This window comes from Falco punctatus (assembly GCF_963210335.1).
Source record: "Falco punctatus genome assembly, chromosome: 3".
NCBI classification, from domain to species: Eukaryota; Metazoa; Chordata; class Aves; order Falconiformes; family Falconidae; genus Falco; species Falco punctatus.
In genome coordinates this window covers 109,035,619-109,050,808 of record NC_137582.1, presented here as the reverse complement: position 1 = coordinate 109,050,808, position 15,190 = coordinate 109,035,619, and the positions used below count along the sequence as shown (strand labels likewise).

Below are 15,190 nucleotides of genomic sequence, written 5' to 3'. Positions count from 1 at the left end.
ATCTCCCCCGCTAATCTCTTGATTGTAATCTCATTAATTGCCCTTCTGCTCAAACAGAAAAAGAGGTAAAAACTCATCCGCACATTTTTTTCAGTGCTACTTTTCTAGCCCTTCCGCAACAATGCCGAAGTCGGGGCTGTGGGAGAAGCAAAGCTCTGAAAGGGAGAGGAAACAGCTTTTTCAGTTGTAAAAAGGCTGTGAGGATGCCGTGGTCCTCTGTAAGAATAGGAAACAAGAGGGTTTAGGTACACAGACTTTTGGTTATGGGGGGATGGGGAAGCATTAGTTTAAAAGAGGGAGTGGATTTGGGCTATGTTTGAAAAAAAAAAATTACAAGAAAATAATTTTGTGGGTGTGTAATTTTTTGATTGCTCCCAAAATGCTGATATAAAGTGAATCCTTGCATGATTTTAGATGGGCTCATGGGGTTATGTTTCTGGTCTCACCTTCATTTCTATCCTTCTTGTATTAATAGCTTATAAAACTTCTGGAAAATCAACCCCCTAAATTTGTAGAAAAATAATACAACAGCGCACAAAACCCACCAACTCTGCAAGATTTTTTTTCATTCTCCTTGAATTCTTGTTTCCTGAAATCACGAGGGGTTTATTTACAGTGGAAATAAATGGGCACCCATTTTGGTGACAGTGGAAATAGATCTGATGAGTCTAAATTTGAGTACAGCTGAAAACCCGATGAATAACTACAGGGATGAAGGAATTCCCTATTTTTTTGATTGTTGAGAAATGATCAGAAATATATTTTACCTAAAAGAAGAAAACAAACAAACAAACAAAAAAACCCAAAACAAACCCCAAACCAAAAATAAATGAACTCCAGCTCCCAAAGATGCTCAGCCCAGGGAGGGACGGAGAAAGGCTCGTCCCATGCATCCCGCTGGGGTGGGCGCACGTGGGTCCCGATGGGCAAGGCTCCGGGATGCGCCGGTTTCATCAAGCCATCCTGACACCTCCGCTCTTTGTTTCGGTCGGGTCCTGTGTTTTGTACGTCCCTGCTCGCCTCGCTGGCAGCCTTCAGTGCTGCCTTTATCTCCAGGGGCAAATCCATTCATATGATAACTCTATTCATACCCTGACAGTTTTTGATAGTTCATTCTCCTAACCCCAGCCGTGTTTGCATGACCAACACTCAAAATTATTCCTCTGTCACAGAGAAACAATTAACCCCTTCGGCCCTGGTAGTTGAAAAGTGAGTGGCGGGATCATGCAGTCGTTATTTCCTTCAAAAAGAAACAAAACAAAAAAACCCCAAACATGTCTCACCCACGTAGATGTGTGCTACTTGGGGTCATAAATAACCACATAAAGGATGTAACTCCTTCATGGGTCAGGTCCAGCCACACCAATAAAGCTTAATGAGCTGAGTTTGGCCCAGGGATACCGTCCAGAAAGGTATTCAACATTTATCTGAAGACATTGGTGAAGGCAGATCCATCCCTGCCCTTAATAATTTTTTCCAATGCTCATCAGCCTCAGCCTTGAAAAATTGGACCCCTTTTTTTCCGTAATACAAATTTGCCTGGTTTCACCTTCCAGCCATTTGTTCTTGTTAGGCTTTTCTTGCTAGATTAAAGACACCATATTTTTCTGCCGTGAAAGTACGCTGAGTGCAACCGGGTGCCTTGCACCCCTCATGGGCACAAGCAGATTGGGCTCTGCAGGTTCCCCTCGCTCATGGTTTTTTTTCCTCCATCCCTGGTATTATGGTGGTGCCTGCGGTATCTTCTGCTCTATCTCCATTTTCTCGTATTTAAAATGCTTTTACCATGTAAGTGAGCGGCAGCAGCGCTGGCTGCAGCTGGAGAGACCAGCTCCATCCCAGTATCAAGGGCACACACCAGTCACCGCATCCTTCCTTTTGTGCTAGGTACCTCCCATCCAATTTTAAAGGACTCTTGCGATATTTCATTACTGGTGGCATGAGGTATTCAGCCTGTCCCCTCAAATGTTTTTAGTATTGGTATTTTTGTCTGGAAAGATGTTCCGTTTCAGAAAGCTATTTTTAAGAGGGCAAAGTAAGGCAAAAGCCTTTATAAGAAATTAACTTGCTTTAAAAATGTCACTGGGGTACAAACTGCTAAGCATGGTTTAGGGTGGCCAACTGGTGTGAGAGGAAAAGCCATCCTCGGAGAAATTAGGGAAAAGGCATCCGACAGCCTGAAAAACTGCATTCCAAAGCCCCTTCCGATAATCCAGATAAGCGAGCACATTTGCAAAGATCCACATTTCCCTAGTGAATCTTCCAGAGAGGATAAAGCTCAATTTTTTTGCCAGGACTACTGGGCTGCAGGGGTCAGTGGGAAGGGCAGGGTGTCTTTTGGGGCACTGCAGGGCTCGTCCGGCCGACGGACTCGTGGACTCTGCCACGGGCACAGCTCTCCAGCGCCAAACCCGCCTGAGTTGCTGTGGGTGGCACGGGGACCGTCTGGGAGCGACAGCGGGGAGTCAGGAGTTTGGGTAAGAAATCTGCAAAAATCCCAAACTGGCAGGAGATAACCGAGCAGGCAGGTGGGTTTAGGTGGGGAGTTGCATGCTCTGGGATAAGGACCTGAGATGGAGTTAGGGACTTCCCTGGTGTAAGCTTTGACTCCCCAAAAATGCAGCAGAAGTCAGAAACCTGGGCAGCTAAAGCTGTAAAAGCATTTGTGTCTATTCACGTCGTGTCCACTTTTGCTATAACCCAACACCCGTGAGAAGAGGGAGTCAGGACTGGTGTGAGGACCCCGGCACAAACGCCTCTGGCGAGGGCTCCCATTTCTCTGATCTGTGTTCCGCAGGTTTTTCTTATCACAAGCAGAAAAGGCGTGTTCCATATTAGCAAAATCTCCTCTATAATTTTTAAAGACTGTCATGGTGGTGTGTTACTGGTAGCATGAAATATTCAGCCTGTCCCTGAAGCTGGGACTGCAGCTTGGTGGAAAATGGGACGTGTAGGTCCGAGTGCAGGTCCGTTAGGTGTTCTTCAGGCTTCTGGGTTTGGGGACACCGGTCAGGGCTGCAAGAAGTTGTCCTTCGGTGATGTGTGGCCTGAAGAGATTAGTTCTCGCAGGGCTTTAGCCAAATGAGATGCCGAGAGGTTGCTGTGCGAGGCACGGGCTCCTCTCTGCTGATGGATGGGTCTGTGTCGCCTTCCCATCCCTTAGGCTGGGGACGTTGTGATGAAAAGGACTCCCGTGACCCCCAGATGGCCAGACCTGGGGCCACCAGGTCTGCAAAGCCTTTCTCCAGGGCTGCAGGGACCCTTCAGCTCCCCTCGGTGTGCCCCGGTGCCTGTCCCCTCCCCAGCCTCGCCGCGGTCCTGCTCCTTCTCCTGCTCACACCGGGTATTTCCATGGAATATCTCGCCTCCCTGACCTTTCTCATCCTCCCGTCCCCAGAGCCTTCCCACCTCCTCCTCTGGCTTCTGCCCTGAATTACAACAAGCCCAACCACCCCTCGGGGCCCAAAATAACTCTTTCCCCACTGGCACGAGCCCCTGGACGAGGGGCCGTGGAAATGTGCTCCCCCCTCGGGGCTGGACCCATACAACCTGTCCTCAAGCCCTGGGACATCCCGTGGGTTTTTAACGTTTCCAGCCAGTTATTTATCTTCTTTTATTTATCGTTTTATTTATCGTTTGCACGGTGCAGGGATGCACCCCGGTACCAGAACACCCTGCCTGGGTGGGTACCGTGTGTGCTTTAATTTGGGTCACCTAAACCTGCAGATTCACTTTGCCCTGGCTGTCCCACCGCACACGAGCATCAGGAGTCTCAAACCGAGCAGGAAGCATGAGCATTTTACATCTCTATTTTCTCACCTATATTTCTGAGAGAAAACACTTTTTTTTTGGTTGTTTGGCTCTTGATGTGTGTGGGTTTTTTTGGTTTTGGGTTGTTTTTTTTTTTTTTTCCTAGGGAAAAAAAATGCTGCCCTGTAATTTCAAGGGTTTTAGCCTTGGAAATACTTTATTCAGGGTGTTTTGTTTTGTTTTGTTTCATTTTTTACATTATTTCACGACACCTCAGTCTTACCACAGGTTATGCTCTTGCACTGCACATTATCTTACATGATATCATGCAGGGTCTGGAAGGATCAGGTTGATCATTTTATTTTTAAAACCTGAACTGCGGCTTTTTGTTAGCACTGATTGAACAAACAAGCTTTCTTCCTACATCAAAGTATCTTCTGCTCGTGGTACCCTGAAAAGGGGTGACCCTCTGGGCAGTCCTTATGGGCATTGCCGCTCCTGATGCATCACAAAACGATATAAAATTAAATACAGAAAGTTCACAGCAACAATCCAGAGGTCTGAGAAGAAATCCTGAAATGGGAATTAGGGCACATCCAAAAAGCAGCACTGCTTTTCATGGCAATTGTTTGAGAACGGTTCATTTTTTAAATTACTATATTTTTTTTTCCCAGCCTGATTCTGTTATTTCCAGAAATGTGGAAATCCCACGTTCCTGCTGGATATGGTGACATCTTTTACATCCTACCCCCAGTGCTTTCCTCAGTTTCCTCTCTGGGCAGCCAAGGCCAGCGGGTGTTGATGCGAGCGTCACCCCCGCTGTGCCCTTAGTCCCTGCAGCCCCGTGGACAGCAGCTGCTCGACAAAGCCTGCGCGGGTCCGGCTGCGGCTGCGGCAGAATGATGGTGTGCAGCACCCTGCCGTCCTGCCCACCCTGCTGCCACCATGCCCACCCTGCCACCCTGCCCACCCCGCTGCCACCGTGCCCACCCTGCCACCCTGCCCACCCCACTGCCACCGTGCCCACCCTGCCACCACCGTACCACCTCCCTGCCACCATGCCCACCCCATCACCACCATGCCCACCTCCCTACCACCGTGCCCACCTCCCTGCCACAGTGCCCCCCCCGCTGTCACCATGCCCACCCTGCCACCACCATACCACCTCCCTGCCACCATGCCCACCCCACCACCACCGCGCCCACCCCACTGCCACTGTGCCTACCCTGCCACCACCATGCCCACCTCCCTACCACCGTGCCCACCTCCTTGCCACTGTGCCCACCCAGCTGCCACCGTGCCCACCCCACCACCACCGTGCCCACCAGGCTCGGTGGGGCTCAGCCCCTGCGCACAGCTCCCCCGTGGGCAGAGCTGACCTACCCGCTGGACTTGCTGCTCTGACCTCGAAGCCCTAAGGGCTGGCCGCGTGTGTTGGTGACTACATGACTCTTTTCCTTTCTTTAAAGATAAATATTGTCCCAGGGAGGGGGAAGCTGGAAGGAAAGCATGCCAGCCTGTCCCCCCGCCATGCTCCGAGGCCGGTAAGACACAGCTTTGTTGGTCGGCTTTGCCTCCCGATTCAGAAAGGTCGCAGCTGGCTATTCAGTGTGCCCCTGGATTAAACGGTGGGACACAAATAGCTGACCCACCCTGGCCCCACCTGCCCCTTCAAAGTCCTGTCTGAGCTTATGGGAAATGAATGCTGCCGGCCCTTGTTCCTCTCCTCTCAGGGAGCCTTTCCCTGCCCCTTTCCCATACCCCGACTTTCTCTTCCCACTGCAGAAAGCCCTCCCCGTGTAGTTCCCCCACCGAGTGGGGCTGGGGCTGTGGGGCCAGCGTGGGGTGTGCAGACCCGCGGGTGGCTGCGGGGGCTGAGCCTGCGAGTCTTTGGGTAGCGGGGAGCAGGAGCGCCTAACCGTGCTGATAAGAGTTTAATTATCGATGCAAAAGGCGTTGTTGCATGGGGGGGAGCCTTGCTGTGAATCTTGGGAGGCCTTTGAAGTTGTGATGGAGAGGAACTGAAGCCCAAGGGAACAGGGCTGCTCCCACTGACCCTTCCTCCCCATGCCTGCGCTACAAAGCCCCTGCCTGGGAGGGAGACGGCAGAGTAATTAGAGTGAGGACTGCAGTGGGTTAACAATTAGCGAGGGTGCTCAGGGCCCTCTTTGGTCCCCCACTGCTCTTCTAGAGGCTGGGGCTCAGTGCATCCCCCAGTGTGTCACCCCCAGGCTTGTCCTGCTACCCCACCATGCACCCCTGGGTGGGCAGAGGGTCCCCAGGCTCCCCTGGGCTGGGCAGCTGTGGCTGCCGTGGGACCCTTCCTGAGCCCGGCATGCTTAGATGTGGGACCCCCCGGCGCCTGTGCCTTTTAGGGTTGTAATACAGCCCTGCGGGGGCCGCCGCCACACACGCAAGTGCTGGGAAACGTTTCTGAGCACTTGCTCCCTATAGGTATTGGTATAAGGCAAGAGATATATGGACCTGGCAAAACACACAGCCTCTGGATGCGAGTCCCTGCCTCGGCTTCCTCACTCATCCCAAACGGCGTTTAGAATTTGGTAGATCTGGGTACAGGTATGAGTATGGATAGGGCTACAGGTACAGATGTGCATACAAAAATAAAGTGGCAGGTATAAATAAATTATACATCACATACATACATGTATACCTGGTCTTTGACTCCTGCGTAATTTGCACCTATGAGATTGCAATGTGCACTACTCGTGCGACGTTAGACGATGCAACTATAGAAAGGAGCAAGTAGGTCTGCCTTGCGTGAGACTCTGTCTCAAGACCCCGGTTGGTGCTGGGGAAGTGACCTGCTTGCTCCTAGGTGCTTCCATTTGAACGGGCAATCAGGCTTGACAGCTTTTCCACCAGTGCAAGAATTTCCCCTGACACCTCCTGGTGTTTTGGCTCAATACGCCGAGTCAAGGCCAAGGCACAGAATAGGGAAAATACAAAATGGTGCTCAGGAAAACAAAATGGAGCTCGCCGCTTGAGACTGATACGTGCAGACAGTCCATAACATCAAACAGAATTGCCCAGCTGTAGGAGAGAGGTCTCCCAAACCGGCACATTTTCTGAGAAACGTTTCAGCTGAAAGGGGTCCTTTGTGGCGGCCTCGCTCGCCCTCCGGCATCAAGGACGGGCTGTTTCTGAGCATCGCCTCCAGAGATGCAGCTGGAAGATCACCTGCGAGGGGCTGGATGGGGCAGTTGTTGCATGCGATGCGGCGGGTTCCCTTCGGCGTTCATCTGTAGCCTCCCGCTGAAATGGACAGTTTGGGTTTTGGGAGAGTGTGGGTCTCCCCACATCCCAGCACAGCCTGTCATGGTGCTGCTGGGTGGATGCTCATAGCCACAGATGTGCGCTATACCATGAGTTAATGCAGGAGCTCTTGGACATGCAATGCCTCTGTGTTTGTGCAATGCCCGCTGCAGTGGGCTTAATGCATAGGACTCCAATGCACTTGGCTGAAACGCTTGTTAAGGAATCAAAGAAATAACTTAGCTCTTTTCCTTCAAAGAGGTTCAAGCGATCTGCTCCACGGGCGTGTTGCAGGGAATGCAAGCTTGTTTGTGCACCAAAGCACCCGCAAGGAGACGGCTCCATCATCTGTACCAGGTTGGGTGACAACCATGTGGTCCACATGGTGGGATGGGGCGTCGCAAGCTGGCTCCAGGTCCCACATGCCGCTGTGCAGAGAAGCCTGGGGCATGTCCCACCATGCCTGCTCCGATCTCAGCATCATTCCCCACGGCGTGATGCTGTGGCTGGAGCCCAGTCTGTTGCAGGCTCCTCATGCTGCTTGGAGAGCAGCGAGAGGCAGCCGCATCCATCGCTGAGCATCTCAGCGTGGGAAAGAGGGTGCAGAGACCACGGCGGGGGGGACAGAGGGTCTGTGAAAGCGGTTCCCTCCCCGCAGCCTGCCTGCTGAGGGTCACTGCGACTGTGCTCCTGCACTGTGAGCAGGGAAACTCCCGAGCCCGGGTTCCTGCTGGGCGAATTACCCAGGGAAAATAGGCAGAAAATCTTCAGATTAAGAATAACAAATAAAAATGGATTTGAGATCTCCGAGGTAATTACTCCGTGCTGAGGGCAAGGGGCCTCTTTAGCAGTGGGAGCAGCGCCATGCGGGGAGTGGAGGGGCTCGGCCTGCTGTTGGGCCAATGGAGTCACACAAGAAACCCTGGAAATTCTTTCAAATTGTTCTGCTAACATTAATAAATGCCTCAAAAGCTCCTAATCTGCTCTGTCAGGAGCATGACGTCCGGGTGTTTCACAGCCAGCTCACGTCTCTGCTCTTCTCTCCCCCCTCTTCTCCTTCCCTGCTTGGTAATAGTAAATGAAAGTGGCACCCGTTCCCCCGGCTGCTGGGACCAGCGTCGCACTGAGCTCAGCCTCTACCAGGGCTGGGGCTGCTGTCCCAACGTGCCCCATCCCCACCGCGACAAGCTGGTGCCTTGCACCGAGACCACCATCCCCCCAGAGCCCAGGGACCAGCCGTGACGTGGTGCTGCAGCAGGGATGCGGTGCCCAGTTGCCTCGAGGTCCAGTTTGATGCTGCTTGAGGGTGAGGATGGGCAGCCAGCACGGATGAGGCATCCAGAGCGGGATCGACCTTACTGGGTAGCTGCAGGGCAAAGAGCACTGGGCAAAGCTGGAGGCACTGGAGGTCCCTGAGGGAGCCTGGTGCTGATGAGGGGTGACGAGGCATGGGCACCCTGGTGTTGGTGGCACGACGAGGTGAGGGCACCCTGCCAGCACCCTCTCCCAGGCCTCCACCCCCCGGCTCTGTACCCTGGAGCTGGGGCTTGGGCTCCTTCCCCAGGTGCTGAGCAAGTCGGGGGGTTAGAAGGGTGGTGGCAAGGCTCTCCTCTGCCTGGTGCTGCAGCGTCCAGCGTGGGGCTGACGGGCAGTAGGTGACACCCAGGGGCAGCTCACCCTTTGCACGCAGCAATGCTGTGGCATCCCGCTGCCCCCACTCGGCTGCTGACACTGCACAGGTTTCTGTGGGAAGCTCCTGAGTACATTCAAAGGTGTCCTCATCTCTCCCCCCACGGAAGCTGCTCCCCTCTCCTCGCAGATTTGCCCGTGTCTCCTCGTTAAGCTGGGCTCCCAGTGGTGGCAGGGCTTCTGAAGGGCTGGCTTTGATGGGTCTCCCCACGCAGCTGGTCCCCTGTCATCTGGCCTCTCCAGTGGGGTGTCAGCCAGGACCGTGGGGGGTCACTTTGTGCTGGAGCTGGGCACCATGGTGCGTAATTACAGTGGCTGCTGGAGTGCGGACTTCAAACTGGTGGTGCTGGGAGGGAAATGAGCCTAAAGGGCTCTGCAAAGCCTTTGGAGGAGAAGTGTCCAGGCAAGAAATGATGCTCCCATTGCATTGGTGTGGGCACAGGGTGGGACTGCCGGACAACCTGATGTTTGGAGTTTGTTTCCCCAGCTCTCCCTCGCTTTGCATCCCTCTGACCTGCTCTGCATCCCCTCTGACCTGCTGTTGGCAGCCCCCTCTCCTCCAAAAGGATGCGTTGCTCTCAGCCCTATGGCCAGGACTGATACAGCCCCACCCCAACTCTACCCCAAACCAACAGCTCTGGGGAGCATCATTTGTTGCCATCCCCTTGCTCCGTATCTGCCTCAGCTGCAGCCAGGCAGGTCCCTGGCAGTAGCCCTATGGATCGATGGATGCAGGGGACAATCAAGCGAGCAGGGTACAAGGAAGGGTCATTTGTGGGAGCTCAGTTCCTCACCCTTTGGGGATGGGGATAAAGCTTACTAATGCAGCATTTTGCTCCTGTGTTTTACAGTGAACTTGCTAGACACATCAACGATCCCTGGGGACTGGGGCTGGATGACGTATCCCTCACACGGGGTAAGTATGAAGTTGACACATGGGGGACCCCAGTGGGACAGGTCACCATGGGTACCTGCGGGGAGGGTGGATGGACATCTCAGCCCCAGGCTTGTGCCTTGGTCAGTGCTGATGGGGCAAGAAGCCCACGTCTGTTGGGAAAATACTAATCTGAAAGGCTAGCAGTGGGAAAGTGGCATTTGGAAATGCCGTTTAACTCTCCATGTCCCCTGGGAGGGACCAAGTTGTCACCAGGTCCTGAGCTTTGAGGGAGCTCAGGAGCTGGGTGGCCCCCACGAGCATTCACAGAGAAGCATCTCATTCCTTGCTGCACCAGGGAAGCATCAGGAGGAACAGCTCAAAATAATGGGGAAGCTCTCAACCACCTGTAATCAGAGGAGCTGGCTGTGGGAACTGGGCAAGAGGGGCAGGGAAGTATCCCTTCTGGCTGGTTCCTTATGGGGAGTGGGGATGCAATGTGACCAGGAGGGGTGTAGGGGAGGTGACCCCCATGTGAGCCTGCCATCTCTACTGGCTGCATCCTCCCTTCACTTGCATTTCCATGTCTAGGTTTTCCTACCACAGCAGCTTTCTGGAAATTGTGAGTTTCGGATGGCAGGGGGGACCTGGCTGGAAGGATTTTGCTCATTCCTTTAGTGAACAGAAACAATCCCATAAATACACACAGGGCCAACTGCAGGGCACAGTGGGGCTTGCTGCATGCGCAGAACATGCAAAACTGGGGTGCCTACCTGGCTTCTGCTGCTGGGTTGATTTTTCATGTCCACTCTTTTTCATCCCCTCTCGGAACTAAACGGTCCTAATCTTTTCAATTCTGCCTCCTACAGAAATCTTCCCAGGCCTCTAATCATTTTCATTGATCTGTTGCTTGAGACTTTCAGTCGCCGCGCTGTTTGAGCAGGCGTGATCAGAACCGTGAATTCCTAACAATAACAATGATCGGATTTATAGCAGGCATTATCATATATGTAAATATATTAGAACATTAATTCGGGTCTAATTTTAGCAGTTAACTGTTGCAATGATGACAATTGTGGAAATGTAATGGATTGAGAGGTACAAGGTTGGAGGGGACCGCAGAACTGATGTGATGTGATCTTCTGCAAAAATACGGGCCTTCAGACCTGTTAATTCACTCATCTCAGAAAAGCCCATCTTTTAGGGGAAAAAAATAAATTGACTACAAAATTGCCAGTGGTGGCAAACCCTCCAGATCCTGTAGCAACGTCATTAACAGGTCCTTGTTAAAAGCCCATCATTACATGGGTTTGCCCACACATATTAGTGATGTTTATTAAGAATAGTCAATGCTAGATGCCAAAAAAAGAAAAAACAAAGAGACTTGTATGACGCCTAACGCCAAAACCACCTCCTGGACATGCTGCTGTGTCCTACAAGACCTAAGTAAGTCAGGTCACCACTCCTCACTTACCCCGTGCTTTTGCTCTGCTCGTGGCCTTGTCACCCAGAGGATAATCACACAGCTGTGTGAAAACAGTCTTGAACACCTTCAAGGAGGGTGCGTGGGTTTTGATGCGACATTCTTGCACAAACAACTTTGCATATCTTTTTCCAGCTGGAGGTTTTAATGGCTCCTCTGAACACTTGTCTGGACTGTGGTTCTTCCTCCATGGGCCACTGCGCCACATCATCCTGAAAGAGCATCTCATTCCTTTACCCTCCTGCTGGTTCTGCAGCTCCGGGTGTTTTTGGAGTAGCAAATTTGCACTTGGATCCAGCTGCCAGCAGCAGAAAGGAGATGGGATACGGGGCTGTGGTGTCTCAGCGAAGCTGCTGTCCCGTACTCATTTGCAGCGCCAATGATTTGTAATGATTGCTGCAGCCTCTGCAGCAGCGGTCAGATCCAGGTGGGAGGCATGCTGGCTGCTCCACAGGCTTGGTAGCTGGGCTCCAGGTGGCTCCCAGCCTGCTACGATCTCTGCTTTAGGAAAGGGACTGAGTTTGCTGGTCACCACCTCGGGAGTGCTGCTGGTGTTGCTGGAACTGTCCCAGCCCACCAGTGTGCCGTGGCTCTGACAGCCCTGGGATGGTGTAGGAAGGAGGTGGTGTACTGTGAAGCTAGATTTTATATGAGGCCCCTATTTTTGCTGCCATTTCCTTAATTCAGACACTCCTGCTGGAAAAAAAAGTGGCAGTGCCCCCCCTCCCTGCGCTATCCCCCCAGGCTGCCCTGCCTGAGCCATGGCTGGAGCGCGCACTGGGTGCTGGAGGGTGCAGGATTTCCCCCCAGCATCTCTGTTCTGTCCACAGACAGACTGATCCATTGCAGCATCCTCCTGCCAAGGGCCAGTGCTGCTGACCCTGGCTCCCCAGCTGAAGAGACGTTTGGTTTTGCTTTACCTGCTTCTCCTGTGTCAGCCCAGGGCCACCGCATGGGTGACAGCGGGGAGCGGGGTGGCTCTGGCTGGGTCTTTGCATGGCAACAAACACCACTGAGCCCCAGCCCCCAGCCCGAGGAGCTTAAGAAGGAGACTGGTGTCCTCTAGCTCGGTCCTTAGTGCCCTACAGCTTGCTTTTCCAGCACCTGCAGGTCCTGTCCCACCTCCCTGGGGCCCCTGGGAATGCCAGAGCTGGGAGCAGTGTCCTCTTCTGCACTGGGAGATCCTAGAGCTGCCCACACAGTCAGGGCAATAATCCAAAGAATCAGCAGTGCAAAACTGGAAGGCTACCGCTTGCAAAGGCCTGATGTTTTCATCACACCTGTGGGCAAGGTGAACTTGCCTCACAGGATGGGTTTTTTTCCTTCTCTGTGTTCGCTGTGGCCAGCAAGAGCAGGAGCAGGGGGCTGGGAGCAATGGGCACAGCACTATCGCCCTGGGGAGTGTCAAGCCATCAGGGAGGCAAGCGTGGCCTGTTTTGACATTTCCTCTTGCTAGACAATTAACTGAGGGGTAATTGGCTGTAATTGCCGCTCAGGGGTTTAATTGCATCCCCCCCTCACCTCCACCCCGGAGACACGTGCAGGAAGCAAAGGGTCATTGGGAGCATCCCTGTCCCGCAGGCTGCGGCTCCTCTCAATTATAACTTCAAAGGGCTCCCAGGAGCTTTGCAGCTCACTGCAGCCCCCGAACAATTCCCTCTGCATTGAAAATTAAACTCTTATCAGTGCCGTCAAAGAGGCTGCCCCTTCCCCTTCTGTGCCTCTGGTTTCCCAGCTTTTCCCAGCAAAATGCCCCAGTGCCCCAGTGCCCTTCCCTCCCCTCTCCTCGCTTGGCAAGTCACCCTCTGGATCAGAGGGAGCCTGATCGGCCCCTTTGCAAATTGCTTTTCTACTGCCTAATTAAAACGCTGATGAGATAAGTCAACATATTATTAATAATTATTGTATCGTCTACTTTGATTTACAAAGTCAAACAGGAAATGATTTTGTTCAGACACAGGGTATCTAAGGAGCTTGAATGCTGCCTTGCAAAAGCTAATTATAAGGGGAGCACCTTGAGTGCTGGAGAAAGGCCCCCTGTGCTGCCCAGGACCACTCTGTCTGCTCCCCCACCAGCATCTCTGTGGTCTGGCCCCACAGCATCCCCCTTGCTGCCCAGGCTGGGGTCAGCCCAGGGGGCTGGTGGGCACCTACCACCCAGGCAGCTGTCCCAATGCCTGGCATGCTCCGTGTTGGCTCTGCTGGTGGGAGCAGCAGGAAAGACCTTCCGAGGTGGTTTGCACCTCCCCATCCCTGCCCCTCCGCTCCTGGGAGAGGGACGGATCCTGAGGCCCCTGGGCACGATTAGCCAAGAGTTCTCTTCCCTCGTTCTGCAGCAGCTCAGAGGTAAAACTGGCAGAAAGACACCAGATTTGCTTGAACAACCAGCTGAGAGCACAGACAACACTTTTCTGCCTGTGGGATGGTCCCTCAGCAGTTTGTGCATCAGGGGTGGGGAGTTCATGCTGCTGTGAGGGTGCTACAGTAAATGCCCCAGGACCGTACTGTGTGCAGAGCAAAGCTCACGCACTGAGGGACATTTTCTGCCTGGTCCTGCCACCGACAGTCAGTTCATGGCTTGGAGGAGCCCTGACTTACACGCCAGCCCTGTTACAAAGCAGGGTCTCCCTTTGCTCCAAGCCCACCCTGCAAAAACCCTGTCTCCAGTCTGGCTGCGCTGCTTACTTGCCATTTCAGCTCCCCTCAGGGTTGTGTCTTTCTCCTCAGACCACCAAAAGCTATTAGGGCTCTCCCACCTGCTCAGGCCATGTCTCCTGCCCTCCGTCACTTTGATGTCCTTTTGCCGTTTCTTGGGTTTCTTTTCCAATACGGAGCCTCTGCTTGGATCCAGGAATACCAGCAAGTTACAGGGCAAGCTGTGGTGAAATTCATTTTCTTTGGGGAAAAAAAAAAAAAAAAAAGATGAGTTGGAATAGAACATTGGAAAATAAAGATTTAGACTAGTAATTGAGATAAAAGCTCATCTCCCAGTGCCTGTTCAGTAAATGCTGGGTTATTGCTAATTCCCCAGACGCTGGTCACTACCAGGAGTTAATCACCTGCAGTAAAGCTCAGGGTAGTTAACTGCCTGACAAATCCCTCCTTAGCCACAGCAGCGACTGATTTCATGGGGATTATCTCCATTAACACCTCCCATCTAATGATTTATAGCTGCAATAAAGCCCTTCCTTTTTTTTTTTTTTTTTTTTCTCCTCTCCCAGTGCCAGTGGTGTGAGGGGCCCAGAGGCTCCCAGGGAGGTGCCATAGCCTTGTGCTTGGGAGGGAGGAAAGTGCTGGATGTCTCGGCAGCAGGAAAAGCTTTGCCATGCCAGGCAGACCCGGCATCCCTCCTGGAAGCCATCCCAGGGCTGGGGTAACCTGTCACTTGGCTCCCTCCATGGGTACCACAAGGGTGGTGGGAGGCTGAGCTTCTGTTCCAGAGGGTGGTCTTTCCTTGCGTGTGCATCCCCTCCACTCCTCCTCCTCCTGTCCTCCTCCTCCTCCTCCTCCTCCTTCTCCCCACTCTGCTGCACCACACAGGCCCTGGGAGACTTCTAAGACCTTGCTCAGCCGCCCAGATATCTGGTGTTTGCATCTTTCGCCTTTCATAATCTGGCATTATTTTTTTTTATAACTGGTGTTGACTTTAATTTAAACTCTTAGGCAAACCCCTGAATACAGATGCAATCATGTGTGCCCCCCCCCATCAACGCGTGCGCTCACCACATTAATTATGATGTCCTCATTTCTGTCTCGCTAGGGGATCTTATCACAATGATGGGGGCCGGGCTGAGCTTTGTTTAATGAAAGCCTCTTCAAACTGTTAGCCGAGAGCAGGGATGCCAGGGGGCTGGGTGCATGCACAGTGCCTGCGCTCTGGAACCGGTGGTACCCAGCGTCAGGGGCTCCTCTCCCTGGCCTTAAATGCCTGTAATGAAGAAAGACCCTTCCAGTCATGGGGATTCCTGAAATGGGTTGCTCCAGCCCCGATGCCCAGGAGATCCTGGGACCTGGCAAAGCTTGTGGAAACCTGTGTTGCCTGGTGGGACTCTGGGAAGATGCACTTGTGGCATCTAAGCCACCACGTCAGTTGGCCTGCCTGCCCTCCATGCATTTCCATC

At 53.0% G+C, this 15,190-nt stretch overlaps 1 protein-coding gene across 1 annotated transcript in view; it reads left to right on the top strand.

Moving 5' to 3' along the window:
• EPHA8 (EPH receptor A8) overlaps window positions 1-15,190 on the top strand; it is a 71,763-nt gene that overhangs the window by 24,139 nt on the left and 32,434 nt on the right. Inside the window, 1 exon segment of the mRNA XM_080379614.1 lies at window positions 9,564-9,628. Within this exon segment, the coding sequence (XP_080235740.1) occupies window positions 9,564-9,628 (65 nt within the window).